Source organism: Acomys minous (assembly GCF_964271855.1).
Source record: "Acomys minous genome assembly, chromosome: 12".
In the NCBI taxonomy this organism is placed as follows: Eukaryota; Metazoa; Chordata; class Mammalia; order Rodentia; family Muridae; genus Acomys; species Acomys minous.
Window position 1 is genome coordinate 70,218,449 of NC_140493.1, and position 25,444 is coordinate 70,243,892.

At 42.9% G+C, this 25,444-nt stretch overlaps 1 protein-coding gene across 3 annotated transcripts in view; it reads left to right on the forward strand.

Moving 5' to 3' along the window:
- Nucleotides 1–25,444, forward strand: part of SSH2 (slingshot protein phosphatase 2) — a 258,888-nt gene that overhangs the window by 177,843 nt on the left and 55,601 nt on the right. For all 3 annotated transcript variants that reach the window (XM_084802744.1, XM_084802746.1, XM_084802745.1), the window contains 2 exons: nt 11,392–11,495; nt 18,000–18,064. In XM_084802744.1, the coding sequence (XP_084658870.1) occupies nt 11,392–11,495; nt 18,000–18,064 (169 nt within the window). The remainder of the gene's footprint in view (nt 1–11,391; nt 11,496–17,999; nt 18,065–25,444) is intronic.

Here is a 25,444-nt window from a genome sequence, read left to right on the forward strand (position 1 = left end):
AGGAGAAACCCTGTCTGGGGGTGAGGGGGGAAGCAGAAGTTTGAATTGTAGCACATTGGAAGATGAATTACAGCCATCATCTTTCAGGAGACCGAAGCCTTGTAGACACCTGCCCTTTCCTCCTTGTTTGAGCTCACCTTCTAGAACTCGGTGCTGACCACTGCGCTCCACCAGCACCTTACTGTCTCCCAAACCGCCAGCCAGGCACCTGCCTCAGAAGACAGCGCTTCCTGTTCCTTCTGCCTTTAGTCTGCCTTTCCCTAAACCCCCTTCTGACTACAAAAGCAGCAAGTTCACACTGTGGAAAGTCCAAATGCTACTTTCTTGGAGAATTTTCTCTGACTTTGTAACACAAATATGTACATTAGTATTCCCTGTCACTTTTCCTCAACTGTTCTTACTGTTCCATTACATGGTGTCTAAAGTGGCAGCACTACTGCTTAGCCTTGACCAGGTATTAGAAGGGGCTTTATATATTTCTGTTTAGATATTTTTATTTTTGGTTTTTCGAGACAGGATTTTTCTGTGTAATAGCTCTGGCTGTCCTAGACTTGCTTTGTAGAGCAGGCTGGCCTCGAACTCCCAGTGGTCCACCTGCCTCTGCCTCCCTGAGTGCTGGGATTAAAGGCACAGCAGCTCAAATATTCTAATTTTTAAGAGAAGCTAACTTCTTTTTTTTTTTTTAAACACTTTATTCTATTTGTGTGGGTGGGGCAGGTGTGCTCGGGAACCGTGAACACCTGTGAAGGTCTGAGGACAATTTGCAGGAATCAGTTTTTCCTGCTATGTGGGACCTCAGAGCTCTTACTCAGGCCATCATGAGGCGACAGGCTCTTTTACCCACTAAGCAATCCTGCCAGCCCATGATTTTTAAATACACTTAGTTATTGATGCATTTATTTTCAAATACCATCTTTATGGTATAAATACAGCAGACAGGGTAGGGTAGTATTACTGACAAAATACTGAGCTGGGACGCTCACAAGAGGTACAGAGTAGATGCCACATTTTAGAAACTGTCTGGAAGTCTCAAGAAGATGGAAATCATTTGCACTTCAGCTACAGGAGGCAAGTTAACAGGGAAGCGTGGGATGCAGGGGAGCAAGGAAGCTTTGGACTAACAGACAGGACAGAAGAGCTGTAGCCAGGTGTAAAATGCCCTACCGAGTTACCTCAGTGTTCATGCTGTGGGCTCTGACATCCATGCGGAGGCATGGCTTTATAATCTCTTTCAGTGTTAGGCTGCTTTACTCTTGCTCATACACTATATTTTTATTGAATATTCACTTAGTGTTAGGCACTGTCCATGACATTGGAAAGATAACATTAGACAACATGTTTACTTGCTTGGACAGGTAATAAATAATTCATTATTTGTACAATTTTACTTGGGGCAAAGAGATTGAATTCTATGGGAAATGGTTGGAAAATAAATGAGATTATGTAGTGGATGTACACATGTTTTTGTTTTGATCACAAGTGTGGGATGGGGAACAGATGAGCGAACAGGTGATGTTTATCCACTGGAAGACGAACCACGTTGTGCAGGGGCTTGGTTTTTGCCACCTGAAAAACATCCTAGTACAGACTCTGAGAGGAGATATATATATATACCCATCCATCCGTCCAAAACAGGAGGCGGGGGCTTTTTGGGTCTTGGTATTGTTTGGCTGTTCGTTGCTCCCACTTCAAGAAGCTCCTAGAGAGAACCACTCCAAAGAACACTTTGGGCCTCCAGGTTCCGGCTGCTGTCCCGGTTCCAGCAGCAACTTTGGTGGAATTGCTGGTCTGCTGAAATCTGCCTACTACACCAGAGGAATTGCCCCAAGAACTGAGTCCAAAAAAGGTCTACTTCTTCTCTTCCCACTAACCTCTTTCTCTCCTATCTAGAGTAGGTGGGGTTGGAAGGGAGGTGTAAGAATTAACCCCAAATCAAGTAGGTTTGGAAAAGGTCGAAACCTACAAGATTGTGTTGGTTAGGAAAGAAAAGTCACAAAGAAGTTGGTAGCCTGGAAGAAAAATGAGGGATTAAGGGACTAGAAGTTTCCCTCAGGTTGAGGAGAGTGTGACCGCATGGAGTCAGAAGAAGGAAACTGGCTTTAGTCAGAAGAGTATGATTTCTGTCACCAAATCCCTCACGATTTCGTGTCTTCTAGAGGGAACTTGGGAAGTGGAGTCTATTTGAAGAGAGGCAGGGAAGGGTTTTGAAAATTGGAGTAATGAGAAGTGTAGGGGCAAAGTTGTTAAATATTCACCTCTATTAACAATAAAGTCTCATTAAATTGTAGTAAAAATCAGGGTGAAAAGAGATTGAGGAAAAAGTAGCTGACAGTAACAAGGGTGTGGAAAGGTGACGACAACAAACAGAGTGACCCGAGCCCTGGAGAGGCCGCCCGGAGAGAGAAAGGAACATGGATTGGCTGGAAACTGGGTTTGACTTCTTAAGCAAATGCCTGAAAGCCTAACTGCATTGCTCATGCCGCAGGGAAAGCATCAGCTAAATCACACAAGTGAACCAGTCCTTTCACACGCTCAAGTGGCTCGCCATGAGTGCTTTCCTTTTCTCTTGTGTTGGTTTTTTATTATTATTATTATTCCTATCAGTTGCTTTAAATTTACTCTGTACCAGTGTTGACTGTCTCTCTTAGTGGTTTCTCTGTGTAGCCCTGGCTGACCTGGAACTCTGTAGACCGGGCTGGCCACTTACTCAGAGCTTTGTGAGAATAGCATAGCTCTAAAATAATTTGATTTCAGGATGACAAAGAGGATGTATGCTTGGATTCCTTCAAGTCGCTCCAAACTCAGACTTAGCCGCCTTGCTTCCAGACACTTGCTAGTTTGAGTTAAGGCTGAGTCCAGACCTGCCTATGACTCTCCTGTTGCCTTGCCATCTCTGCAGCTGCCATCGCAAAGCTCAGCTTCAACCTTGTCTCTAACATCCAAAAATAACGCTCGTAAACAACATAACCACCACAAGACACCGAGTGTCCATGAAAGCAGTCGATTGCAGCACAGAGCAGGCCTTAGGCTTCTGGTGACTGACAGAGATAGGGAGTTTTGATTTTTTAGAAAGCCTTTCCTCAACAAGAGGAGACATGATGCTGGGCAGCAGGGGTGCATGCCTTTAATCCAGCACTCAGCAGGGAGAGAAGCAGCTGGAGAGATAGGGCCCGCCTGCTGCCATGTGACGCCCTGCCCTGCACCCATCAGCTCTGGTCTTTCACATTTAGTAGTTCTTTTAAAATACAAACCAAATGCTAAATGCTCTAAATTTTGTAAAGAGATGAAATGAGTGTGTGGTCAGACAATATATAGAAAGAAATGCTTTGAGCCTCCTAGAACACCATAAAGAAACCAAGGACCGGGTGGTCATCCACTTCTCCTCCTGCGGTACATTTAAGGCTACCCTGGTCTTCCTGGATTTTAGGTTGGTTTGGGGTGGGAGTATGCTGGGGGGGGGGGTTGGTTGGTTGTGTTTTCTTTTGTTTTGAGGCAAGGTCTCACTGTGTAGCCCTCGCTGACCTGAAACACTATGTAGACCAGGCTGGCCTCAGACTCAACAGCGTTCACCTGCTTTTCTGCTTCCTGAGTGCTGGGGTTAAAGATGTGCCACCAGATCCTGCCAACATTTTGGTTTTAATAGTTTTAGTATTTTTTAAAGTCAGTTTTAATACCTGAGAAAATTGTTGATGGAAAAAGAAGCAACTTAGGTAATACAAAAATATTTACCTGCCAGGCATGGTGGTGCATGCCTGTAATCCCAGCACTCAGGAGACAGAAGCAGGTGGATCTCTGTGAGTTCAAGGCCATCCTGGTCTACAAAGCAAGTCCAGGATAGCGAAGGCTACACAGAGAAACCCTGTCTCGAAAAACTTTAAAAAGTAAATAAATAAAAGTATCTACCTCATGGGAATATATCTCAATCTTTTCCCACCCAAAACTGAACTCAGTTTAAGAATGCTTAAAAAATAGAACAGCAAATGAGATTTTGCCATCAAATCCTACCATTGTTCTATGTATACAAATTGACCAGATCCAGGGCTTGAAGTTTTGGTTGGTTGGTTTTAGCCGATTGGTTTAAGAAAGTGTCCTTCTCTGGCACCTAGGCTGGTTTTGGTTCTCCTGTCCAGCCTCCTCAGGGCTATGATGATAGGCGCAGGCCATCACACTCAGATGACCAGAGTTTGTTTCGTTACAGTAATTTGCTTCTTTACATTTTAATTTCATTTAAAGATTCATTTTTACTTACATGTGTGAGTATGCACATGTGTGCACATGAGTGCTGGTGGGTGCCTGTGGAGTCCAGGGAGGGTGTCAGGGCCCAGAGCTGGGGTTACAGGTGCTTGTGAGTTGCTCACCAGATTCCTCCGCAAGAGCAGCAAGCAGCCTTAACCACGGAGCCAGCCCTGTCCACCCCAGGTGTGTTTTTAAATGCTACTTGCTTCAAACAGAACAGCAGTATATCCTGTGAGGATAACATCTGAGGTTAAAAGGCATCCTGGGTGTCAGGTAACCTGGCTCTATTGCCAATCAGCTGTGGGGCTTGTGGCAAATGATTAGATTCTCTGGCTTCATTTGCTACTTGGGAGTCTATGGCAAACTCAGAAATGAATTTTGACCTACCTTAAGCCAGTGTTTGTTGGACAATGTCAGAGTATTCTAAGCAGATGTGGGGGGCTAAAGGACCAACCTCAGAGAACTGCTAAAATGAAGGGTTTTCTAGGAAGGCCTTGGAGCAGAAGCAAGCTAGTACAGAACTTGCCACTTCCCACAGTGAGCATGACCATAGCCTACAATACCTCCTCTGATTCACTTGCTTAAGATTCTTAGCCCCAGAGGAAAGATTCTATCAGGCCAGACATAAGCCACATTCCAGCTTCCCTCACAGCCCCTCATAGGTCCTGAGTTGGAGGCCACCAAGTCCACATTTCGTAGAGTTTCCAAAAGAAGTAAGAGTAGCCACATCTGGCAGTACAGACCTGTTCCCTCCACTGCTCAGGAGGCTGAGGCGGGAGGGGCGTGGGTTCACAGCCTCCTTGAGCATCCTTGAGACACTGCTCAGGAGGCTGAGGCAGGAGGAGCGTGGGTTCACAGCCTCCTTGAGCATCCTTGAGACACTGTCTCAGGAGGCTGAGGCAGGAGGGGCGTGGGTTCAAAGCCTGCTGAGCATCCTTGAGACACTGCTCAGGAGGCTGAGGCAGGAGGGGCGTGGGTTCACAGCCTCCTTGAGCATCCTTGAGACACTGTCTCAGAAAAGCAGAAGGAGGCCAGGGAGATGGCTCTGTGGGTGAAAGTGCTTATTTGCCACATGAGCCCACATACGTGCTCACCTCTGCACTCGTAGCATGAAACAAGAAGCAGACACAGAAGAATTTCCTGGAAGCCCCTAGGCCAGATAGACTGCAATATGAAACATAGCAGCAGAAACAAGAGACAAGATGGAATAAGAGAACAGACTCCAGAAAAGTTGTCCTTTGACCTCCACTTATGAGCCATGACATGCATGCGTGTATACACAATACTTTTATACATTAAAAAAAAAAGTCTTGGGATATACCTCAGTGGTAGAACTGTCTAGCATGTGTAACACTAAAGACTCTAATACTAAAACTAATGAATGAATGAATGAGCGAGTGAATGAATGAATGAATGGGAAAGATGGGTTATATTAGAAAAGAAAGATCTTTTGGTAGATAGCCAAAAGGAGCAAACATCAAACCACGTATGTTAAACTGGAGAATTAAATCGTGTAACCAACAGTAAAATTATCGTTTCTAGCAAACATACCTATGATGTATGTTACCGGGGTGAAATAAGATCGTCCTCATAAATTAGCATTTAAAATGAGCAAAACTAAAGGGCATTTTCTGATATTTTAATTTTTTGTCTCCCCTTTTCCCTAATTGAGATCTGTATCAGTGGTTCTCAACCTTCCTAATGCTGTGACTCTTCATGTTGTGGTAGCACCCCCCCCCAGCCATAAAATTATTTTTGGAGCTATTTTGTAATTGTAATTTTGCTACTGTTACGAATCATAATGTAAATATTTTTTGGAGATTTGTCTAAGGGTTTGTCAAAGGATTCATGACCCACGGGTTGAACAAAATTATGAAATATGAAAATAATTTTATGGTTGGGGTCATCACAACACGAGGAAATGCGTTAAAGGGTCACAGTATTAGGAAGGTTGAGAACCACTGCTCTAGATGGAAAATAGCTAGAATTAAAATGGCCTGATGTGGTAGTCAGTAAGAGCTAGAAGCTCAGCACGTCTGTTAGCTGGTTTACTGTGCTGTGGTTGATAAGGAGAGAATTGACCTTGCTGTTTGTATTCAAAGCCCTGCATCTGGGAATCAGTGTCCCAGGGGATGGTTCCAGGTGTGGTTTGCTGTGTCCAGTGTGTCCAGTGTCGGGCTGTGCGTGGTAGGAGTGAGGATTCCTAATCACAGCGTGATGCCTGCACTGTCTGTTTTCTCCCATTGTAATCTAGATTCCTTTAGGAATACAAAGTTACATCTTTCTCCTTTCTTAGAAATACACTTCTGGGTTTCCTGCAGTCAGGAAGTGAATAATATCTTTTTCCACCCTGTTTTTAATGTAGCTGTGTTTTCTCAATAGGCAGTGACATCAATAGCTGTGTGACCCGTTGGCCTCCGGCCTGATACTTGAAACTTCTAGCTACAAATTGCCCTGCTATTACTAGGGACATGAACTCCTCGCTTAAGGGTTGACAGCAGCTGCCCTAGCATCGCGTTTATCTGAAATTAAAACTACTAAGCAAGGACAGCTTATCAGAAGAGGAAAGTAAATATTAAATGTGTAGAATGTTGGTAAAATTTCCTCTATGTGAATATTCTTTTTTAAAGAACTTTTTAAACATAACTTTTTCTTTTTAAAAAGATGTATGTGTTTATTTGGGGAAGCACATCACATGGTACATATGTGGAGGTCTCCAACACTACATGAATATTCTTTTTTTTTAATTAATTTATTCTTGTTACATCTCAATGGTTATCCCATCCCTTGTATCCTCCCATTCTTCCCTCCCTCCCATTTTCCCCTTACTCCCCTCCCCTATGACTGTTCCTGAGGGGGATTTCCTCCCCCTGTATATGCTCATAGGGTATCAAGTCTCTTCTTGGTAACCTGCTATCCTTCCTCTGAGTGCCACCAGGTCTCCCCCTCTAGGGGACATGGTTAAATATGGGACACCAGAGTTCGTGTGAAAGTCATACCCCACTCTCCACTCAACTGTGGAGAATGTTCTGACCATTGGCTAGATCTGGGTAGGGGTTTAAAGTTTACCGCCGGTATTGTCCTTGGCTGGTGCCTTAGTTTGAGCGGGACCCCTGGGCCCAAATCTGCCCATCATAATGTTCTACTTGAAGGTTTCTAGGACCCTCTGGATCCTTCTACTTTGCTATTCTCCCATGCTTCTCTCATCTAGAGTCCCAATAGGATGTCCTCCCCTCTGTCCCAGTGAATATTCTTTAAGATGAAAAATACTGCAACTTGAACTGTGTACTTGAATTTAACATAGCTGCCAACCAGTTCAACTTGTGCAGTGATGTTGTATGCAGCCAAAATTCCACGTTTACCTGTATATTTTGGCCTCAGGCAAAAATACCAAACAAATTCAAATGGCTGGTATTATAAATATGAAAATAATCTTCTTTCATTTAAATTTTTATTAATTTTGAAATAAAAATATTATATCCACTTACTGAAACTTTTTTTAAGCTTTTTAAGATTTATTTTTACTTCTGTATATGTGCACCACATGAGTACTTATTGCCTGAAAAGGCCAGAAGAGGGACCAGATCCCCTGGGACTGGAATTACAGATGGTTGTGAGGTGCTGTGTGGGTGCTGGGAACCAAATCCTGGTCCCCTGTAAGCACAGCCGGTGGTTTGAACTGCTGAGCCATCTCTCCATCCCTGAAACATTCATACTAAAATTTCCATTTCTTTCTCTGTATGCTTCATTATAAAACAGAATTTCTGGTCTGGCCTACATTAAATCAATTGGTGTATTGCGTTGTTTTGTTTCCATCTTGCCTTGTCTCGGGCGACCACCCTGACCACATTCCGCAAAGTGTGGTTCAGTATCAGAATAGCCAAATATTTTCTTCTTTCCCTCGGTCGACCTTTTCCTTTATGTACTTTGTCTGAGAAGTAACTGCCAGCTAACACATGCCATGCTCTAGGAAGTGATTTTGATCTAAGGGGCTTGGCAAGGGCTGTTTACCCAAAGACATAGCGCTGTTTCCCCCAGTTCTAAGGCTGAAGCGCTGCTCCGTCCCCATCTAGACTAGCCTCTCAGCCAGATGTTTCCCGGCACCTTCAGTCTGCTCACTCTGGACTCTACTTTTAAATTCTCTTTGGAAATTCTTGTAGAGAAGATACTATATTTCATTCATTATATTAGAGTAACAGAAGAAGTTTCCAGAGTACAGGCTTTCACATCAGATCTTGAATCTCAGGCTTGCTGGCTATATGATCTTGGACATATAATATTTTTGAGCTCCTCTGATTCCTACAAGTAAACTGGAACTAAAAATAGTAGGCTGTGCTATAAAAGTAAGACCAAGTACTTAGTGCCCAGCATTTCCCATGTGGCCAGGTTAACTATTACTGTCTCTTATCTTGTACGTAACCAGGAATGCATTCCCCTTGCTGAGCAGCCTGAAGAGCATTATCACCTTCACTCCTCAATAGAAAAGCAATGCTCTAAGTGCTCTTTTGCCACCTTAAATCAAGGAGTTTCTCTATCGTTTTTGGTTTTTAGCATAGGGATTCTTATGTCCTTTGGCCTTAAGGCAGTCAGCAGACGTGGCAGCAAAGCTCCTTTACCCGGCATTGAACCATCAGCTGGCCCCTCAGGACAGATTTTTAAAGAACAACCCCCCCTGCTGAATCTTTGAACAGCTGTTTCAAAAACACTGATATTGGCATAACTAGATCTCTTCCTGTCCTGGCAAGATCACCACACTTCTTACCTCACACTGAAGTGCGCGAAGTTAAGCATACATAGATTTTATTCAGATACAAAGTGTTTAATGTGGCTCATTAAAACTAGGTGATCACAAATTTTCTTTTCCCACCTTTATACCACTGAGCTTCCGTTCATCTTCGATAGCATGATTACACCCACAAATAAACTCAGAAATAATAAAACGTAGTCAGCCGCTTCTCATCCCTGGCCCCTCTTACCTCTTTGTGACCACTGAGGACTTGTATCTGGGACCATAGAGTAAAGAGGATGGGAGGTGTCATCTAGAGTATATAGTGTCACTCTCAGGGATCCTCTGTCACACTTAAGTGACAGTCTTCTGCCTGACCCAGCTGGGTCTGCTGGGAATTTATTGATATTGGTGCAAATGAACCACACAGAAAGACTGGTTTCCCATGTGGCCTATGTGGTATGGTCCCTGATCTGCTTTTACAAATCTGTGTCCCTGTCACCATAGCCAGCCTGTGCAGTGCTGGGGATGGAACTCAGCGCCTGGTGCATGCTGGCTAGACTCGCACTCTCCAAGCTGAGCTAAGCCCCTGACCCTCCTGTTCTTTCTAGCCGTGAATTGATAGAGTCCAAACAGCTTTGAGTTACCTGAGGCTGTGGCCACAGTCCTTACTCTCGAGAAAACACTACATACATTTTGAAAATCTCATCTATCTGCAAAGAAAGCACATAGGTAATTCTTTAAAGCATAAGCAACAAAAGAACAGTAATACAGGACTCCCCAAACCAGGAAGTTAAAGCACTGTTTGTCAAAGAAAACGACTGTGTCTCACAAAAGGGAAGGCAGGAGTGTGCTCAGCTGCTAAGCTCACTCAGCAAGCACTTCCTTTGTAGATACAGATAACTGCTTTGTTGACTGGAAACCAACATACCCTAAGCTGGTCATGTTGCCTAGGGAGTAGGTAGACTATTTAACTCTTTTGTTTTCTCATTTAGTAAAGCAGACAGTTGCTGTGTTGGCAGAAGTGTGAATTTCATTTCCTGTCTGTGGTGTACCCTGCTCATCCTGTCACTCAGACATTCTGTTTTAGATTGTTCCCGTAATGTCAGTGAAACTGGTCCACAGCACAGTAGCATGTGCACACCACGGATGTAACAGGAGACAGGGCTTGTGCAATAGACCACAAGAGAGCAGCGCTTTATTTAAAGATGAAAACAAAACAAAATCAGGGCAGCCTCTCCTTGCCAGCACTCAGGTTTTTAAAATGAAGTTTATAGATTATGGGGTTTGTTGTTGTTGTTGTTGTTTTTAAAAGTGTATCCAACCCTGAAAGTTTTATCAATCTCGTACCACTTTATTGACATGAAATTGAGCCATAACTGAGCATTAAAAGCTGATTTCAGCTTGCCCACTCATTTACCATAAACAGTTTCATTTTATGACCCATTGATCTACCACATGCATGGAGTTCTGTAACATTTTTTTGTTTGTTTGTTTGTTTTGTTTTTGAGACAGGGTCTCCTGATGGGCCTGTAATGGCTGTGCAGACCAGAAGCTGGCCTCACAGAGACCTGCCTCTACTTCCCAAGCGCTGGGATTAAAGACAGATGCCCCGGTGTGCTCTGTTGTAACACATTTTAACTTGAGTTACACCTACCATAGTGCTGGAACCGTGCAGATAGTTGGAGGTAAACTAGGATGCGTTAATTTATCATCATACATTTTTTTTAACACGAGATGTGTTTCTGGCCGTGCTTCCAGTGCAGAGGGTACAGTGATGAGCAAGGTCAGGTCCTTGCAATGGATCTTATGTGCTGAAAACTGCAACCGAGAACACAAGTGAACACATGTTTTTTAATTCATGGAAGAGCACTGAAGGGACCAGGACCACAGGATAGAGTGTGATTGGGATGAAGGAAAGGGCAGATGGTGATGGCAGAGCCGAGACTAACACACTGAAGAGTTAGGAGACTCCAGCAAAGGATGGTAAGCACAAAGGCTGTGAGAGGTTGCTCATAGCTGCTGCCGTGTAAGGAGAATATTTTAAGTTTTATATTAGAAAATTATTTAGAGTAGGTAGCACTGTATGTGAGCAATCAGAATAATGAGTAATCTTTCCTCTTAAATTTGTTGTGGGGCTCTTTTGTTTGTTTGATTGGTTGACTGGTTTTTTTAATTTGTTTTTTGTTTTAATTTCCTTTTCATTTTGTTTGTTTTTTGAGACAGTCTCACTGTTTGGCTCTGATTGGCATAGAAGCCAGTTTGTAGAAGATGCCTGCGTCTGCCTCCCAGGACTAGGGTTAAAGGCACGCTTGCCCTGCGAAGTGGGAACTTTGGATAGGGAAGAGAGAGAAATTATAAACTGGGTCTTCATCCTATTTACTCTCCATCCTTAAATAATGTTTTTCTCTTAATTTTTTTCCTCACAGCATCAGCGAGAGCTTTTTAACTGTCAAAGGTGCTGCCCTTTTTCTACCACGGGGGAATGGCTCGTCTACACCAAGAATCAGCCACAGGCGCAACAAGCATGCAGGTAAAACCGCGCAACTATGTTCTGACTTCCTTTTTGTTGGTAGGATAAGATGTCTAAGTAAAAAACAATTTGGGGGAGAAAGGGCTTGTTTTGGCTCATAACTCCGGATTAAGGTCCAATAGTAGTCACGTCACATCCACAGCCAAGAGCAAAGAGAAGTGATTGCACACATGCTCACTTGCTCGCTTGTGCTCAGCTCAGTTTCTCTACTCTTCCTCAGTTTATGACCCGTCCTGCCTAGGTAATGGCACCACCCTGAGTGGACTGAGTCCTGCCCCATCCGTTAACTTAATTATGACAGTCCCCTAGAGCCGTGCCTGGACACAGCCCCTCATTGACTCCCTCTTCCCAAACGCGTCTAGGTGTGTCAAGCTGACAATTAAAGCTAACCGTACAAACATTTTTGCCTTAACTTTGGTGACTTCTGACCTCCAGGAATGGAATAAATTACAAGGAAGGGAACTTGAGCATACAGATCAGAGGTGAAGACTAGAAATACTGGACCCTGTCACGTCGATAATTGAGTTTAGCTATAATCGAAATGCTCTTGTCTACTTTAGAGGCTCTTCTACTTCACATGTGGGCCTCTATCGCACTGCAAATGTAGCAGTTCACGATCATAACTAGTTTCCGTAGGCCATGCTAGTAACTTCCTACAAAAACTCTCTGGCAATGGCAGTTGTTTTTAAGTAAGGGAGGGAAGACGTGTGAAGACTAGCCTGCATACCGGTGCTCAGTGCTCCCTCCCCTGCGCGCTCCATCAGGCATGGGGTAAGCGTTTTGCCAAAAAGTGTGAACACTCAAAGGAAATAAGCCAAGCTAAGCTTTTTGGTTTTGTTGGGTGTGGATATTTATGACAATAAAAAGACGATGAATCCAACTCCTATAACTAACTCTGGGTAAATTGCCCCATGGCATAGAATAGTAAGTGGGCTTAGTTGCTTTTTGAGCTCCTACCTGGCCTTGGTTGACTTTTTTGAGGGGAGAGCTGTGCAATTTTTCAAATGCAACTATTTCTACTGGACATTATTCACTTAGATGAAAAGAAAAAGCAGGTTTAACCCAGGCTTCCTGGAACTGATTTATGATCCAGACTAGACAGGTGAGGCAATATCCATAGAAATGAAATTTATAAACGTCAAGCCCTCACATAAACTGCCCTGGCTAAGCTCAGCACAGTGACTGGATAAGGCACCTCAAGTCTACAGTGTCTGATGATGAGTCCCTATGCATGTTTCTTGAATCTGATAGTCTTTTCTCTGGGCATTTAAAATATCCAAACACTATCTGGCAATTTAGAGAAAAATGACAAAAATTCTTTAATCAAATTTAATCTACAGTTCAGTTACTACTGGTGAAATATGTGCAAAGAGTTTAAAATAAAGAAGGGACTTTAAATGTATATTGCATGTTATTCTCTGTCAACATGAACTTCCCTGTAAGAAATCATACCCAGCTTGCTCACAGCAAAACTTCTCACAGGGAAGAAAACTAAGCTGTGGACACACAGCTCAGATTAGAGGCCTCACAGGAGGAGGAGGAGTCGTGGGCTTTGTCTTTGCATCAGTAGTACCCTGAGTTGAAACGCTGGCCTGCTCTTCAGGGTTCTAAGGGGTTCTGCATCCTGAAGTCCCCTCCAGGGCTGCTTGGCACGCTCTTCAAGAAGAAAGTTAAGCTCGTGCTATTGTTTACTGTCTCGCTGCTCAGTATGGAACCCAGGGCCCTTGCTCTCACGTGAGGCGAGCACTCTACTGCCTTAGTGTATCCCCAGCCCCGATTTTAGTTGTTTTGTTTTGTTTTTTAAGATACAGTTATATTCTGTAACCCAGAATGGCTTCAGATTCATAGCATTCATCCTGCCTCGGCATCTTGTACATTGGGGCTGCAGGCGTGAGCCACCATCCCTGGTGTCCTAGTCAGGGTTGCGTTGCTGTGAAACAGCAGCTCTTACAAAGGAAAGCACTTGAGTGGGGCTGGCTCACAGTTCAGAGGGTCAGCGCATCATCATGGCGGCAGGAGCGTGGCAGCGTGAAGGCAGACATGGTGCTGGAGGAGCCGAGAGTCCTGCATCTTGATCTGCAGACAGCAGAAGGAGACTGTGCCACACAGGCACAGCGTGACCGCGGGAGACCTCACGGCCCACCCCAACAGTGGCACACTTCCCCCAACAAGGCCACAGCTACTCCAAACAGGCCATACTTCCTAATGGTGCCACTACCTGTGGCGAAGCATTCAAACATATGAATGAGTCTATGGGGGCCTTTCTATCAGACCACCACACCTGGCATAAACTTGAGGGTGTGTGTGTGTGTGTGTGTGTGTGTGTGTGTGTGTGTGTGTGTGTGTGTGTGTAAGGAGGGGAAAGGGTGCCTGTTTATTTCTTTGTTTCTTTTGAGACAAGGTATTATATAACCTACGCTGGCCTCACACTCACCATGTATCCAAGGCTAACCTTGAACTTCTGCCTCACCCCTCAAAGTGCTAGCATTGTAGGCTATATGAGTAATGAACAGAGCCTGTGCATACGTTTTCTTCTGTACATGTGTTTTCATTTCCCGTGGGTTAATATCTGTAAGGCCATCCAGCTTCTTCAGATTCTGTTTCTGGGCTTAAAACATAGTAGAATGGATCCTCTTTTTAATATTGAAAGTTAAATAAGGATCATTTCATAGTGGAATTAGTCAGATGCAAGCATTGAAATGGGGAGGAAAGCAAAATATGTTCTTTGCGAAAAATGAGGAGTGGTTTCCAGACTTGTCACACCTACCTGAGTTTTTCCTTCCTACCTCACACTACTTCTTGCACAGTTAATGTCATACTTAAAAAACTATGACTTGAACACAAAGGAAATGATACATGTAGGCTTCAGGGCTAGTGTGAAAACCAGTCATACTGGCATCCATGATTATGTGGCTGTATCAGACATCTTAAAACTCTTTATAAAGTGCCCTAGGTGGGCAGAAATAAAGCCTTGCGTTCTTAGATTGACACCATTAGTGACAGCATATTGTCTGTCTCCTGTTAGCCAAGGCCTCGGGCTTCCTAGTACAGAATAGGGGAAAGGAGAGAAAACCTTTGTCTTAAATCTTTTTAAACTGATCTCTCTTCTTTAAAGACTCATTTTTATTACTTTTAATTATGTATAGGTGTGTGTCTGCATGTGGGTATGTGCACATGACTACAAATGCTTGGGGGGGGGCACCGTAGCGTCACATCCCTGAAGCTGGAGGTGTGCATGGTTGTGAGTAATGAGAATCGAACTCAGGTCCTGAGGAGAGCAGCAAGTATTCGTAACTGCTGAGCCAGCTCTGCAGCACCGCCACACACACACCTGCCCCGTTTTTTCTTTAATAGAATAACTTTTAGTTATTCTTTGACAACCCCATAATATGAACGGTCTTGATTATATGCACCCCTGCTTACCCATTCTACTCCTCCGAGAACTCCCAGCTCCTCGCTCCCACTCTCCTCCCGCTCCTCCAGCGCTTGCCCCTCTTCCTTTCATGGCCTCTCCCTCTTTTTGTTAACAACCCACCAAGCCAGTTGGTGCTACCTGTTAGAATGTTTGCTGATCTTGTTTAACTTGATCTTGTGCTGGTAACCATAGCTGCGGTGAGTTCCAGGGTGTGATGGCCAACATCTCACATTCCTTCCTAGCTTTCTGCCCTTCTGCAGTTTGCTAAACTTTTGTTGCAGAGGGGGAGGTGGATTGATGTCCCATTTAGGAAGGAGCCCTCTACACACACTAACTGGACAGTTATGGGACTGTATTAACTGTTGACCGCTGCAGAGAGACATTTCTCTGGTCAAGGCTGAGGGCTGCAGGGCAGCACTAATATATGGGTATAAGTGTAAATATTCCAAAGGCAGTTAGTTCAACATGTTGTTTAAAAATACAAGAGTAATAGGTTCTTCCCTAGAGCCTATGACCTCTAGAACCTTGAGCTTTTGACCAGGCTTACAGTATCAGGCCTGAATTTGTTCCTGTGGAACAGGCTTTAAATCCAATCTAAAAGCAGGTGGTTACCCCCGTCACTTTGTGCCACTGTTGTGCCAGAGAGTGATCAGTGTTGTAGCCTGCAGGTTTGGCTGCATGGCTTTTCTTCCCAAAATGGCCTGCACAGCACTTCCTGGCACTGTGAAAGTTGGTCAGTAGAGAGGAACTTGCAAATCAGTTCCAGCTTGATTTCTCTATGCCCTACAATCAAAATGTATTGTACCTTCAGAAGTAGGGTTGTACCATTTGCTCTGGTGGGCAACGAAAAACAATGACAATAGCTTGTGTTGTTTGAGGAGCCTGCGGAGCCTCCCTGAGCAATACCCTGTAGAGAGGGAACCCACACCTTGCACTTAATAGCCCATGTCTACCCATACAAAGTATGTGTTCAGTATCACTTTTATCATGTGCATATACACATATGTGTGTATGTATATATGTATGTATATAGTCTCTTTTGTTTTGGGTTTTATCTTGATGGTGGTGTTGGTGGAGGTTGTTGCTGCTGCTGCTGTTTGAGGTAGGCTCTCACAGTATATCCCTGGCTACCATGGACCTCACTATGTAGAGACCAGGCTAAACTTGAACTCAGAGATCCATCTACCTCAGCATCCTGAGTGCTGGGATTAAAGACATGAACCACCATGCCTGGCATCATCCTTAGTATCTTAATTATTTTTAAGATTTTATTTATTTATTTTATGTGTATGAGTGCATGTACACCTGCGTGCCAGAAGAGGGCATCAGATCACATTATAAATGGTTGTGAGCCACCATGTGATTGCTGGGAATTGAATTCAGGACCTCTGGAAGAGTAGCCAGTGCTCTTAAGCACTGAGCCATCTCTCTAACCCCAGTATCTTAAAGCTTAATACAAATAATTTTTATTTGGTTTTATCAACTATATAAGAATAAGTGAGGTTTCAAATAGTAGTTAGGCATGTTAAAACACCTAATTTATAGGCCGGGCGTGGTGGCGCACGCCTTTAATCCCAGCACTTGGGAGGCAGAGGCAGGCGGATCGCTGTGAGTTCGAGGCCAGCCTGGTCTACAAAGTGAGTCCAGGATAGTCAAGGCTACACAGAGAAACCCTGTCTCGGAAAACAAACAAAAACAAAAAACACCTAATTTATTCAGAGTAACTATTCCTAATATGTTCTATTTAATAGGTACTCATTTTTATATCATCCACTAGCCATTTTAAACTATTGAGAATAAAGGGAATCTAACAGTATTTAAGTACATCTGAATATTGTTATTACAGAAATAGAAATTATATATACCACTTAAAACTCAGGGATAATTCTTGAAACACTTCTTTTGCTACCCTTAATGGGGCTCTACCAACATACTCACCAACAGATCCCTCAGCCCCCCTACCATTGTATGAAACAGAGATTATTCTCTAGTATACCTTTTCTAGGACAGACACATTTTTTTGTTTGTTTCTTTTTGTTTTTTGAGACAGAGTTTTTCTATGTAGGCCTGGCTGTCCTGGAACTCACTCTGTAGACCAGACTGGCCTCAAACTCACAGCGATACACCTGCCTCTATCTCCCAAGTGCTGGGATTAAAGGCATGCATCACCACCACACAGCGTGACAGATACAAATCTTAACATACTGTAAACTGAAAGTAAATATATAAAAAGGCAGCCTACTAATCTCTTACTACTTAAAAAGTCAAACCAATACTTTTATCTGATTTTGGTGTCTAGTTAAAAGCCTCTCAGGGGCCTGGGGAGACATACCTCAGCAATTAGAAGCACACTCTCTGGTGCATGCCTGTAATCCCAGCACTCGGGAGGCAGAGGCAGGCAGATCGCTGTGAGTTTGAGTCCAGCCTGGTCTCCAAAGTGAGTCCAGGACAGCCAAGGCTACACAGAGGAACCCTGTCTCAAAAACAAAACAAAACAAAGAAGCACACTCTCTCTTATAGAGGACCCAAGTGTATTTTCAGCATCCTCATCAGTTGGCTCAAAACCAGCTCCAGCACCCTCTTCTGGCCTCATTGAGCACCTACACATATATACAAATGCACATGATAAAAACATGAGATAGAGCTGGGCATGGTGGCTTATTTTTTAAATCCCAGCACTCCAGAGGCAGAGGCTGGCAGATCTCTGTAAATTGGGAACCGTTCTCATCTACATACTGAGTTTCAGATTAGCCAGGGCTACACAGTGAGACCCCGTCCTAAGTAACAACAGAAGTGTATGAGATCATTCATGGGTTAAAGGTGCTTGCTGCCAAGCCGACAGCCCGAGTTCAGTTCCTGCCACCCACATAGTAAAAAGAGAGAACCAACTCCCAGGATGGCCTCTCATCTCCTCAGAAGGAGTCATGATACATGAGCATGTGTGTACTCACACACAGGAAAATAAATTAAAAATAAAAATTTAAGTTTTTCAGTAACTCAAAACTTTACAAGTCACTAAGGTAGAAGGAATCTTCTTTATTGGTTTTTGAATGAAGAATAATCATCATTTTCTTTGTAAATTTCACCAGGAGATCTCCAACAGCATCTTCAAGCAATGTTCATATTACTCCGTCCAGAAGACAACATAAGGCTGGTAAGTTAATGACATTATCGTAATTTTCTTCCTCAAAAGGCTGCCTAAAATAGCTAGTATTAAAGTCGTTTTTTGTTCAAAGTGGTATGAACTATGTAGAAGAGAAATGAAGAATGGTCTAGCCATACCATCTTGCTGAAAATTTAATTACCATAAAACGTAATATAAAGTGATGTAAAATACGTTGGCTTAAGGTTGTTGTTAATTGCTGGTTTGTAAGCTGTTGTCCATAACAACAGTTGAAGTTCAGAAAAAGGAGAGAAAGCTTGGGAATTTGACCAGCGGGGAGGCCTTTACATTAGACTGGAGCGTGAGGAGATCTTGAAGGATGGTGAGACAAGCAGACAGAACGTGGCTTTAAGAAAAAACATAGAGGAAGGGACAGTGTATGAGTGAAGCAACCAGCAATTGTTCTGACCTGAGTCAGGAGACCTGGCCTTGGCTTCTTGCTAATCGTGCACTGCTGGACAAGTTACCTTAGGCTGTCTTTGCCTTTCCCTCACTTCCTGACTACTCTGACAGTTGGCAGGGCTAAATAGAAGCATTAAGAAGTGTGCCTGCACAGTGGCTCACACCTATAATCCCAGCACTCGGGAGGCAGAGGCAGGCGGATCCCTGAGGTCCAGTCTAGCCTGATCCACATAGCAAGTTCCAGGACAACCTGAGACTCTAAGAGAAAACAAACAAATAAAACCAAAATGGGATGAGCATGTGAGTCTACTCGCTTAGTGTCCCTGTGGCTTATTTCACATTTACATTTGTATCTGCTCTTCTAGACTACTGTAGAGTCAGCCAGGGCCTCTCCTTCAGGAAGCATTGTGAGCCAAGAACTTACATGAGCAGCTACAGTCTCTAAGGAAGTCTCTAGAAGCTAATACAGAGTAGACAGGAGGAAGCACACCAGGTGCTTACTGAAGTTATCCAGGTGTGTGGTTCCCAGACCCTCCAGGTTTAGCTTGGAAGGTGACAAAGAGCCATGAGTATATTAAATTCAAATAGCTAGTTTCTACTTTCTGTCCAAGAAGAGAAATAATGAGTAAAGGGTGAGATTGACTGCAAAGTTGAGCAAGCATCAGAACTCTGCTGACCGCTGATTCATCCTTTACTTTACTTTTTAAATTTTGTTAACTTTCCTACCTTTTCTCTCAAATGCTGACTCTGTGACCTGGGTGCGCACACGCTGTGTGTGTGTCTGTGTGTACATTTAGAATACCATGTAGAAGCCAGAGGTTAACATCTTTATTTGTTTATTTTTATTTTTTATTTATTTCTTTATTTTTAAAGATTTATTTGTTATTATGTATACAGTGCTCTGCCTGCATGTACACCAGAAGAGGGCACCAGATCACATTATAGATGGTTGTGAGCCACCATGTGGTTGTTGGGAATTGAACTCAGGACCTCTGGAAGAGTCAGTGCTCTTGACCTCTGAGCCATCTCTCCAGCCCCAATTTTTTATTTATTTATTTATTTATTTGTTGGGTTTTTGAGACAGGTTTCTCTGTGTAGCCTTGGCTGTCCTGGACTCTTTGTAGACTCATAGTGATCCACCTGCCTATGCCTCCCAAGTGCTGGGATTAAAGGCGAGCGCCACCATGCCCGGCCTTATTTATTTATTTTTTAATAATTCTTTAATCACTCTCTTCCATGTTCATTTATTAGTGGTTAGTGCACATTTTGTCTTAAAAGTTTTTAAACTGTGTGTGGTAGTATATACATGTCTGCAGATACACCCACCCGTGTGCCCGTGTGGAAGCCGGAGGTTGATGTTAAGTGCCTTCTCCACCACCTCCATCTTATTTTTTAAAATAAGATCCCTCACTGAGATTTTACCTGTCTGACATCTTCCTATCATTGTCTGCATTTTTAAAAGTATTTAATGTGTATATTTGTGAGTGTATGTGAGAGAATGAGCAGGGCACACATATGCCATGTGGCCTTGGTGCTCTCCCCTTCCCCCCCTGGAATCCAAGTACTGAACTCCGGTTTTCATGTCAAGCAGTTTTTTGTTTGTTTGGTTTGGTTTGTTTTGTTTTTTGTTTTGTTTGATTGTTTCTTTGGTTTTTTTTGGTTTTTTTTGAGTCAGGGTCTCTCTGTGTAGCCTTGGCTGTCTTGGACTCACTCTGTAGAGCCGGCTGGCCTCAAACTCACAGAGATCCGCCTGCCTCTGCCTCCCGAGTGCTGGGATTAAAGGCATGCGCCACCATGCCCGGCGTGTCAACAACAAAAAAAAAGGCAGCTGTGGAACACGGAGCACGGTTCTTAAAGCATTAGTATTCTAAAGCAGTGGCGGAGGCCCCAGGCTATATCAGAATCACCTCTAGAGCTGCTGTAAGTTACCAGTTTGGTTGTCCCAGGGGAAGCAGAGATTATTTACTTTTGTTGTTGTTGGTTGGTTGGTTGGTTGAGATAGGGTTTCTCTGTGTAGCCTTGGCTGTCCTGGACTCACTCGCTCTGTAGACCAGGCTGTCCTCAAAGTCACAAAGATTCACCTGCCTCTGTCTCACAAGTTCCACCATGCACCATAATAACTTAAAATTTTAACAAGTTTCCAAAAGATGCTGATCACACTTTGAGTGCAGTCCTACTAAAGCCAGTATCCGCAGTCACGTGCACAGGCTGGGTATTTATTGACAGTGTTAGGACATGGTGTGGTTTGGGAAATCTAAAGCTAAGGATGTCATCACATGTTTTATCTTTTTCTCATTTATAGCTTTTCTGAAGTTTAGTTTGAGCCCATAAATATGAAATTAATTTCCCACATGAAACTTCAAAGAACGAAGGATAAAGTTCAGAAGGCAGAGTTGAAGATTAAAGCCTCTTTTCCTCTAAAATATGCAACTTCAACTGCGTTACTTTTTACGTTTGACAGTCTCATGTATGTTTACAGACTATAAGTTCAAAAAATGTTCTGCATTACTCATTAAAATGACAAGCCATTTTACAGTTATTTTGAATTGTTACAAACACATAGTCATTATGTTTCAGATTATTGCGTGAGTCATCTTCAGGAAAATGAGTAAATGCATTGTATGACTTTGGACAAATTAGCACTTTCTGACTGAAAGGGGCATTTGTAGACCAAAGCAAAGGCTTTTGTTTGGAGTTAAATTTGGAATGCTAAAACTCTTATCTCAGGACTTGTACATAAGGTTAAAAGTTGGATAGTCCACTGAAAGTCCTGCTTTTTCTTTCTTTCTTTCTTTCTTTCTTTCTTTCTTTCTTTCTTTCTTTCTTTCTTTCTTTCTTTAGTTTTTCCTTCTCTTTTTCTTCTTTATAACCCAACCAAGCCTTATGTTTTGCTTAAGCATTGAAAACAGGACACAGTGTTTTCTCTGAAGGAGCTCTGCTTTCCAAGTACAGGTATAAACGTCACTTCAGTATTTAAGAAACCTCTTAACTCTTAAGTAAGGTTTTATAGTGTTCCTTATTATCAAAAGTCCACTTAAAAATCAAATGAGAAATTAATGATTTTTAGAATATTTACAGTAGCCTCGATGAAGTTTTTACAAAAGCTAAGAACTTGGCAGGATAATTTAAGGAAATTAGTTTTTTGGTTTTAGTTTTATAAAATGTTCAATTTTTTCAGCAATGAAAATGAGTTTATCTTTTTCTGAGTATAAGTGCATTGTGTGGGGTTTTGTTCTCCAAGCAGACAATTAAAAAGGGAATGAAGATGAAATAGCCATATTTCTGAGAAATATGAGAAAATGGTTTTCTGAGAAAAACCATTCCTTATTTGAATAAGCAAGTTTCCATTCCGTCTTGGTATTTGCATGGGGTCAATAGCATAGCCCTCCTTAATTTTGCTTTGTTTTATAAAAGTAAGATATGTAATGTCTTATACGATAAATAATTATTTTTAACCTGTTTATCATGGGTATTTTGCCATGTCAGTAAATTAATCATGCATTGGGCAAGGATGTGCTGATTGTGCTGGGATCAGGTGTGGGGTCTGCTGTGCTTGCTGGATAGATGCTCTTACCGCTGAACCACATGTATCTCTAGCCTTGGCCATGGTTTTCAGTGATCCTAGAGAAGATCATTTTAGCTTTTTTTCACCCAGACACCTCCTCCGAGTTTTGAAGACAGTGTTCTTTGATTTATGGATGTCGTAACTAAAGTCTATCTTAATATTAGCTACTGATTTTACTTTGTTCTTTTGGCTAGAATTTAATATATACATACTTTTGAAATGTTTCTTTCTAATGGATCGAGTGAGCTGCTAGTCTAGACAGTGTGTCTTTATAATGTGGCTTCCCTCCGGATAAATACTGCATGCAGAGGCATGGTCTAGTCTTGTGATGAAAATAAATTTAAAGCAAAAGTGTGGTGTGTGCCTCAAGGAATCTATTTTCAGCTATTAGACGATGGGGATGAGAAAAGCTCTTGTGCAAGATAGAATCTGTGGACAGCTCTGCTTAGGTTCAACATTCAGGTGGGACTGAGACTTAAAATGATTCCTGTGGTGAGCTCTTGATATTATATGTTAAATATTAAAAAGACACGTAATATTTGCACTGAATATCACTTTATCAAAACGTCTTGGTGCCCACTTCTAGTTTTGCCAGAGATCATGCATTATATTTAGAAAGATTTTTTTTCTCTTATCAGCCTTGATTTAGCCGAGCAGTTGGCACTAGTCGGCACATGAGCTGTCATAGAAGCTAAAGAAGTGGCTTAGTCATTCAAGTGCTTACTGCAAGGCCTGAGGCCTTGCGATTAAAAATCTGGTGTCACAGGGCATGCCTCTAATCCAAGCACTGGAGAGGCAGAGGCAGGGCATCCCTGGGGCTGGCTGGCCAAACTGGTGAGCTCAATGTTTGGTAAGAGAGCCTGTCTCAGAAAATATGACAGAGAATAATAGAAGAAGATACCCCTGGGAGAGACCTCTGGCCTCCACACACACAGTGCGCGCGCGCGCGCACGCGCGCACACACACACACACACACACACACACACACACACGAATGCAGTATACACATATACACTACACACACAACTAAAGAAAACTGAGTCAAGATTTTTTTTTAAGTTGTCAGAATCACTGTTCAGTTGTCTCCATGCCATTTGTCTTTACAGGTAAAAATGCTCCTAACACATTTTAGAAAATGAACGTTTAGTTTAAAGATTGCCAAGGCATGCTCAAGTTTAAACTTGTAGGAAGACCTGAGATCCTGGGATATAGCTCAGTTGGTAGAGTGCTTACCTAACTTGTCTGACGTCCCAAGGTCCAATCCACCGCCATACACACCAGGCATAATAGCACCTGCTGTATTCTCTGCATGGGTGGGGTCAGAAATTCAAGGTGATTCTCTTCCCAGAATATGTAGCAAGTTCAAGGCCAACTGCTAAGCCTGATGACCTGAGTTTGATCCTCAGGCCCATGTGGAAGGAGAGAGTCATCTCCTACAAGGCTGTCCTCTGACCTCCACATGTGCACCATGGTACAATTCATTTAAAATTTTAATCTGATTTCACCAGACCAGATACTGTGGTTAGAATAGCATGTATGGGGCCATGAGATGATTCAGCTGTTAAGGTAAGGCACTTTCCACTAAGCCTGGCAATCTGAGGTCTAGTGGAAGAAGAGAACCGATTTCCACACCTCGTCCTCTGACCTCTTTACACCCCGCACTAAATAAATAACTATAATTGTAAAAATAACACATGTGCTCTGAGTGCTTCCGTAAGAAAGTCCAGAGCTGCCTCCCGGCCCACCTCATGTGTATTTACTGCTGTCCACAGCTTTGTGTGATTAATGTGCCTCCCCGATATCAGTTGACGGTAATCCTTTTAAATATTAGTTCCTCAGGGCATCTCACAAGACTACGGCCTGTGTATTTGGCATCAGAATGATGGCATTATATCCTGATTATGTTGGCTCTTACAAATAAGCTTTCATGTGGCCCCTTCGCTGTTATTTTTACTTCCCTAGATTTTCTTAGAACTGTAAGAACGGAGGCATAAAGCTGGTAGATAAGCTAATTGCTGGAGTGCTTGCCCAGCATCCTTGAAGCCCTGGGCTCCATCTCTGCACTGTAGAAACTAAGCATAGTGGTGGACACCTGTAACCCTCGCCCTTGAGAAGTGGAGTCAGTTAAGGTTTATCCTTGTATATATAAGTTAGAAGCCAGCCTGCGATACATGAAACTATCTTTATTTAATTTAATTAATTAATTTTAATTTTGAGACAGTAAGAATAGAGCATTCAGCCAGGCTTGGTGGCATATGTCTGTAATCCCAGCACTCGGGAGGCAGAGGCAGGTGGATCACTGTGAGCTCGAGGCCAGCCTGGTGTACAAAGCGAGTCCAGGACCGCCAAGGCTACACAGAGAAACCCTGTCTCAAAAAAAACAAAACAAAACAAAATAGAGCATACGTTTCACGAGGGGGAGTATATGTCCGTCTTCATCATTGATTTCTCAGCATTTATGCTGTCTTTGTATTACGCAGTATATGTATATCGAATACTCCAAATGAGTGCTGCCTGGAAGCCATTTTGCTTTGTGTTTATGATTTATGCAGTGGCCTTTTTTAACTGACAAATAAATTTTTCCAAGCACTCAAAGTAGAAAATATACCCCAGTAAATCTATGGCTCAGCTTTAGTAGCCATCACCGTTTGCCTATTTTCTTTTTTCTATTCCCCTTCCTTTCTCTTTCCCTTTGAATATTTTAAAATAAGATTCAGGCACCATGCCATTTCACTTCAGGTATTTGGAGGCACAGTAGCCACACTGTCATTATTCACTAACAGGTAAACCCTTAATTTCACCTAAGACCCAGTTTACACTCCAGTTTTCTGAAAGTACCGTGAATGCATATGCAGTGAATTAAAACCTCTAAAAAACTAAGAAGCTTCTGAAAAAGGAATCTTTTTGTTTTGTTGTTTTTTCGAGACAGGGTTTCTCTGTGTAGCCTTGGCTGTCCTGGACTCCCACCACTGCCCAGCTGAAAAGGGAATCTTTAACTGTTGAAATAAGTTGAGGCAGAGGCAGACGGATCACTCAGAGTTTGAGTCCAGCCTAGTCTATAGTTCTAAGACAGCTAGGGCTATATAGACAGGCTCTATATTAAAAATAAAAATAAAAAAAGAGCTTGATTGTTGCCAGGAGGATATGTCTCCTCCTTTGGGAGGAGATATATAAATGAGCCCAAAACTAGAGGTCGGGCCTCTGGAGACTTGGGATAGATAGTTCTGGCTGTTCATTGCTCCACTTCGAGACGCTCCTAAAGAACCACTTGAGGGACGGCTTCGGGGCTCCGGTTCTGGCTCCTGCTGAGGTTCTGGGTTCTGGTTACTCCAGGTTCCAGCAGAAGAAATCCTGCTGGTTACGCCAGGAGAATCGTTCCTGGGAATTGATATCCTTACGGTTTT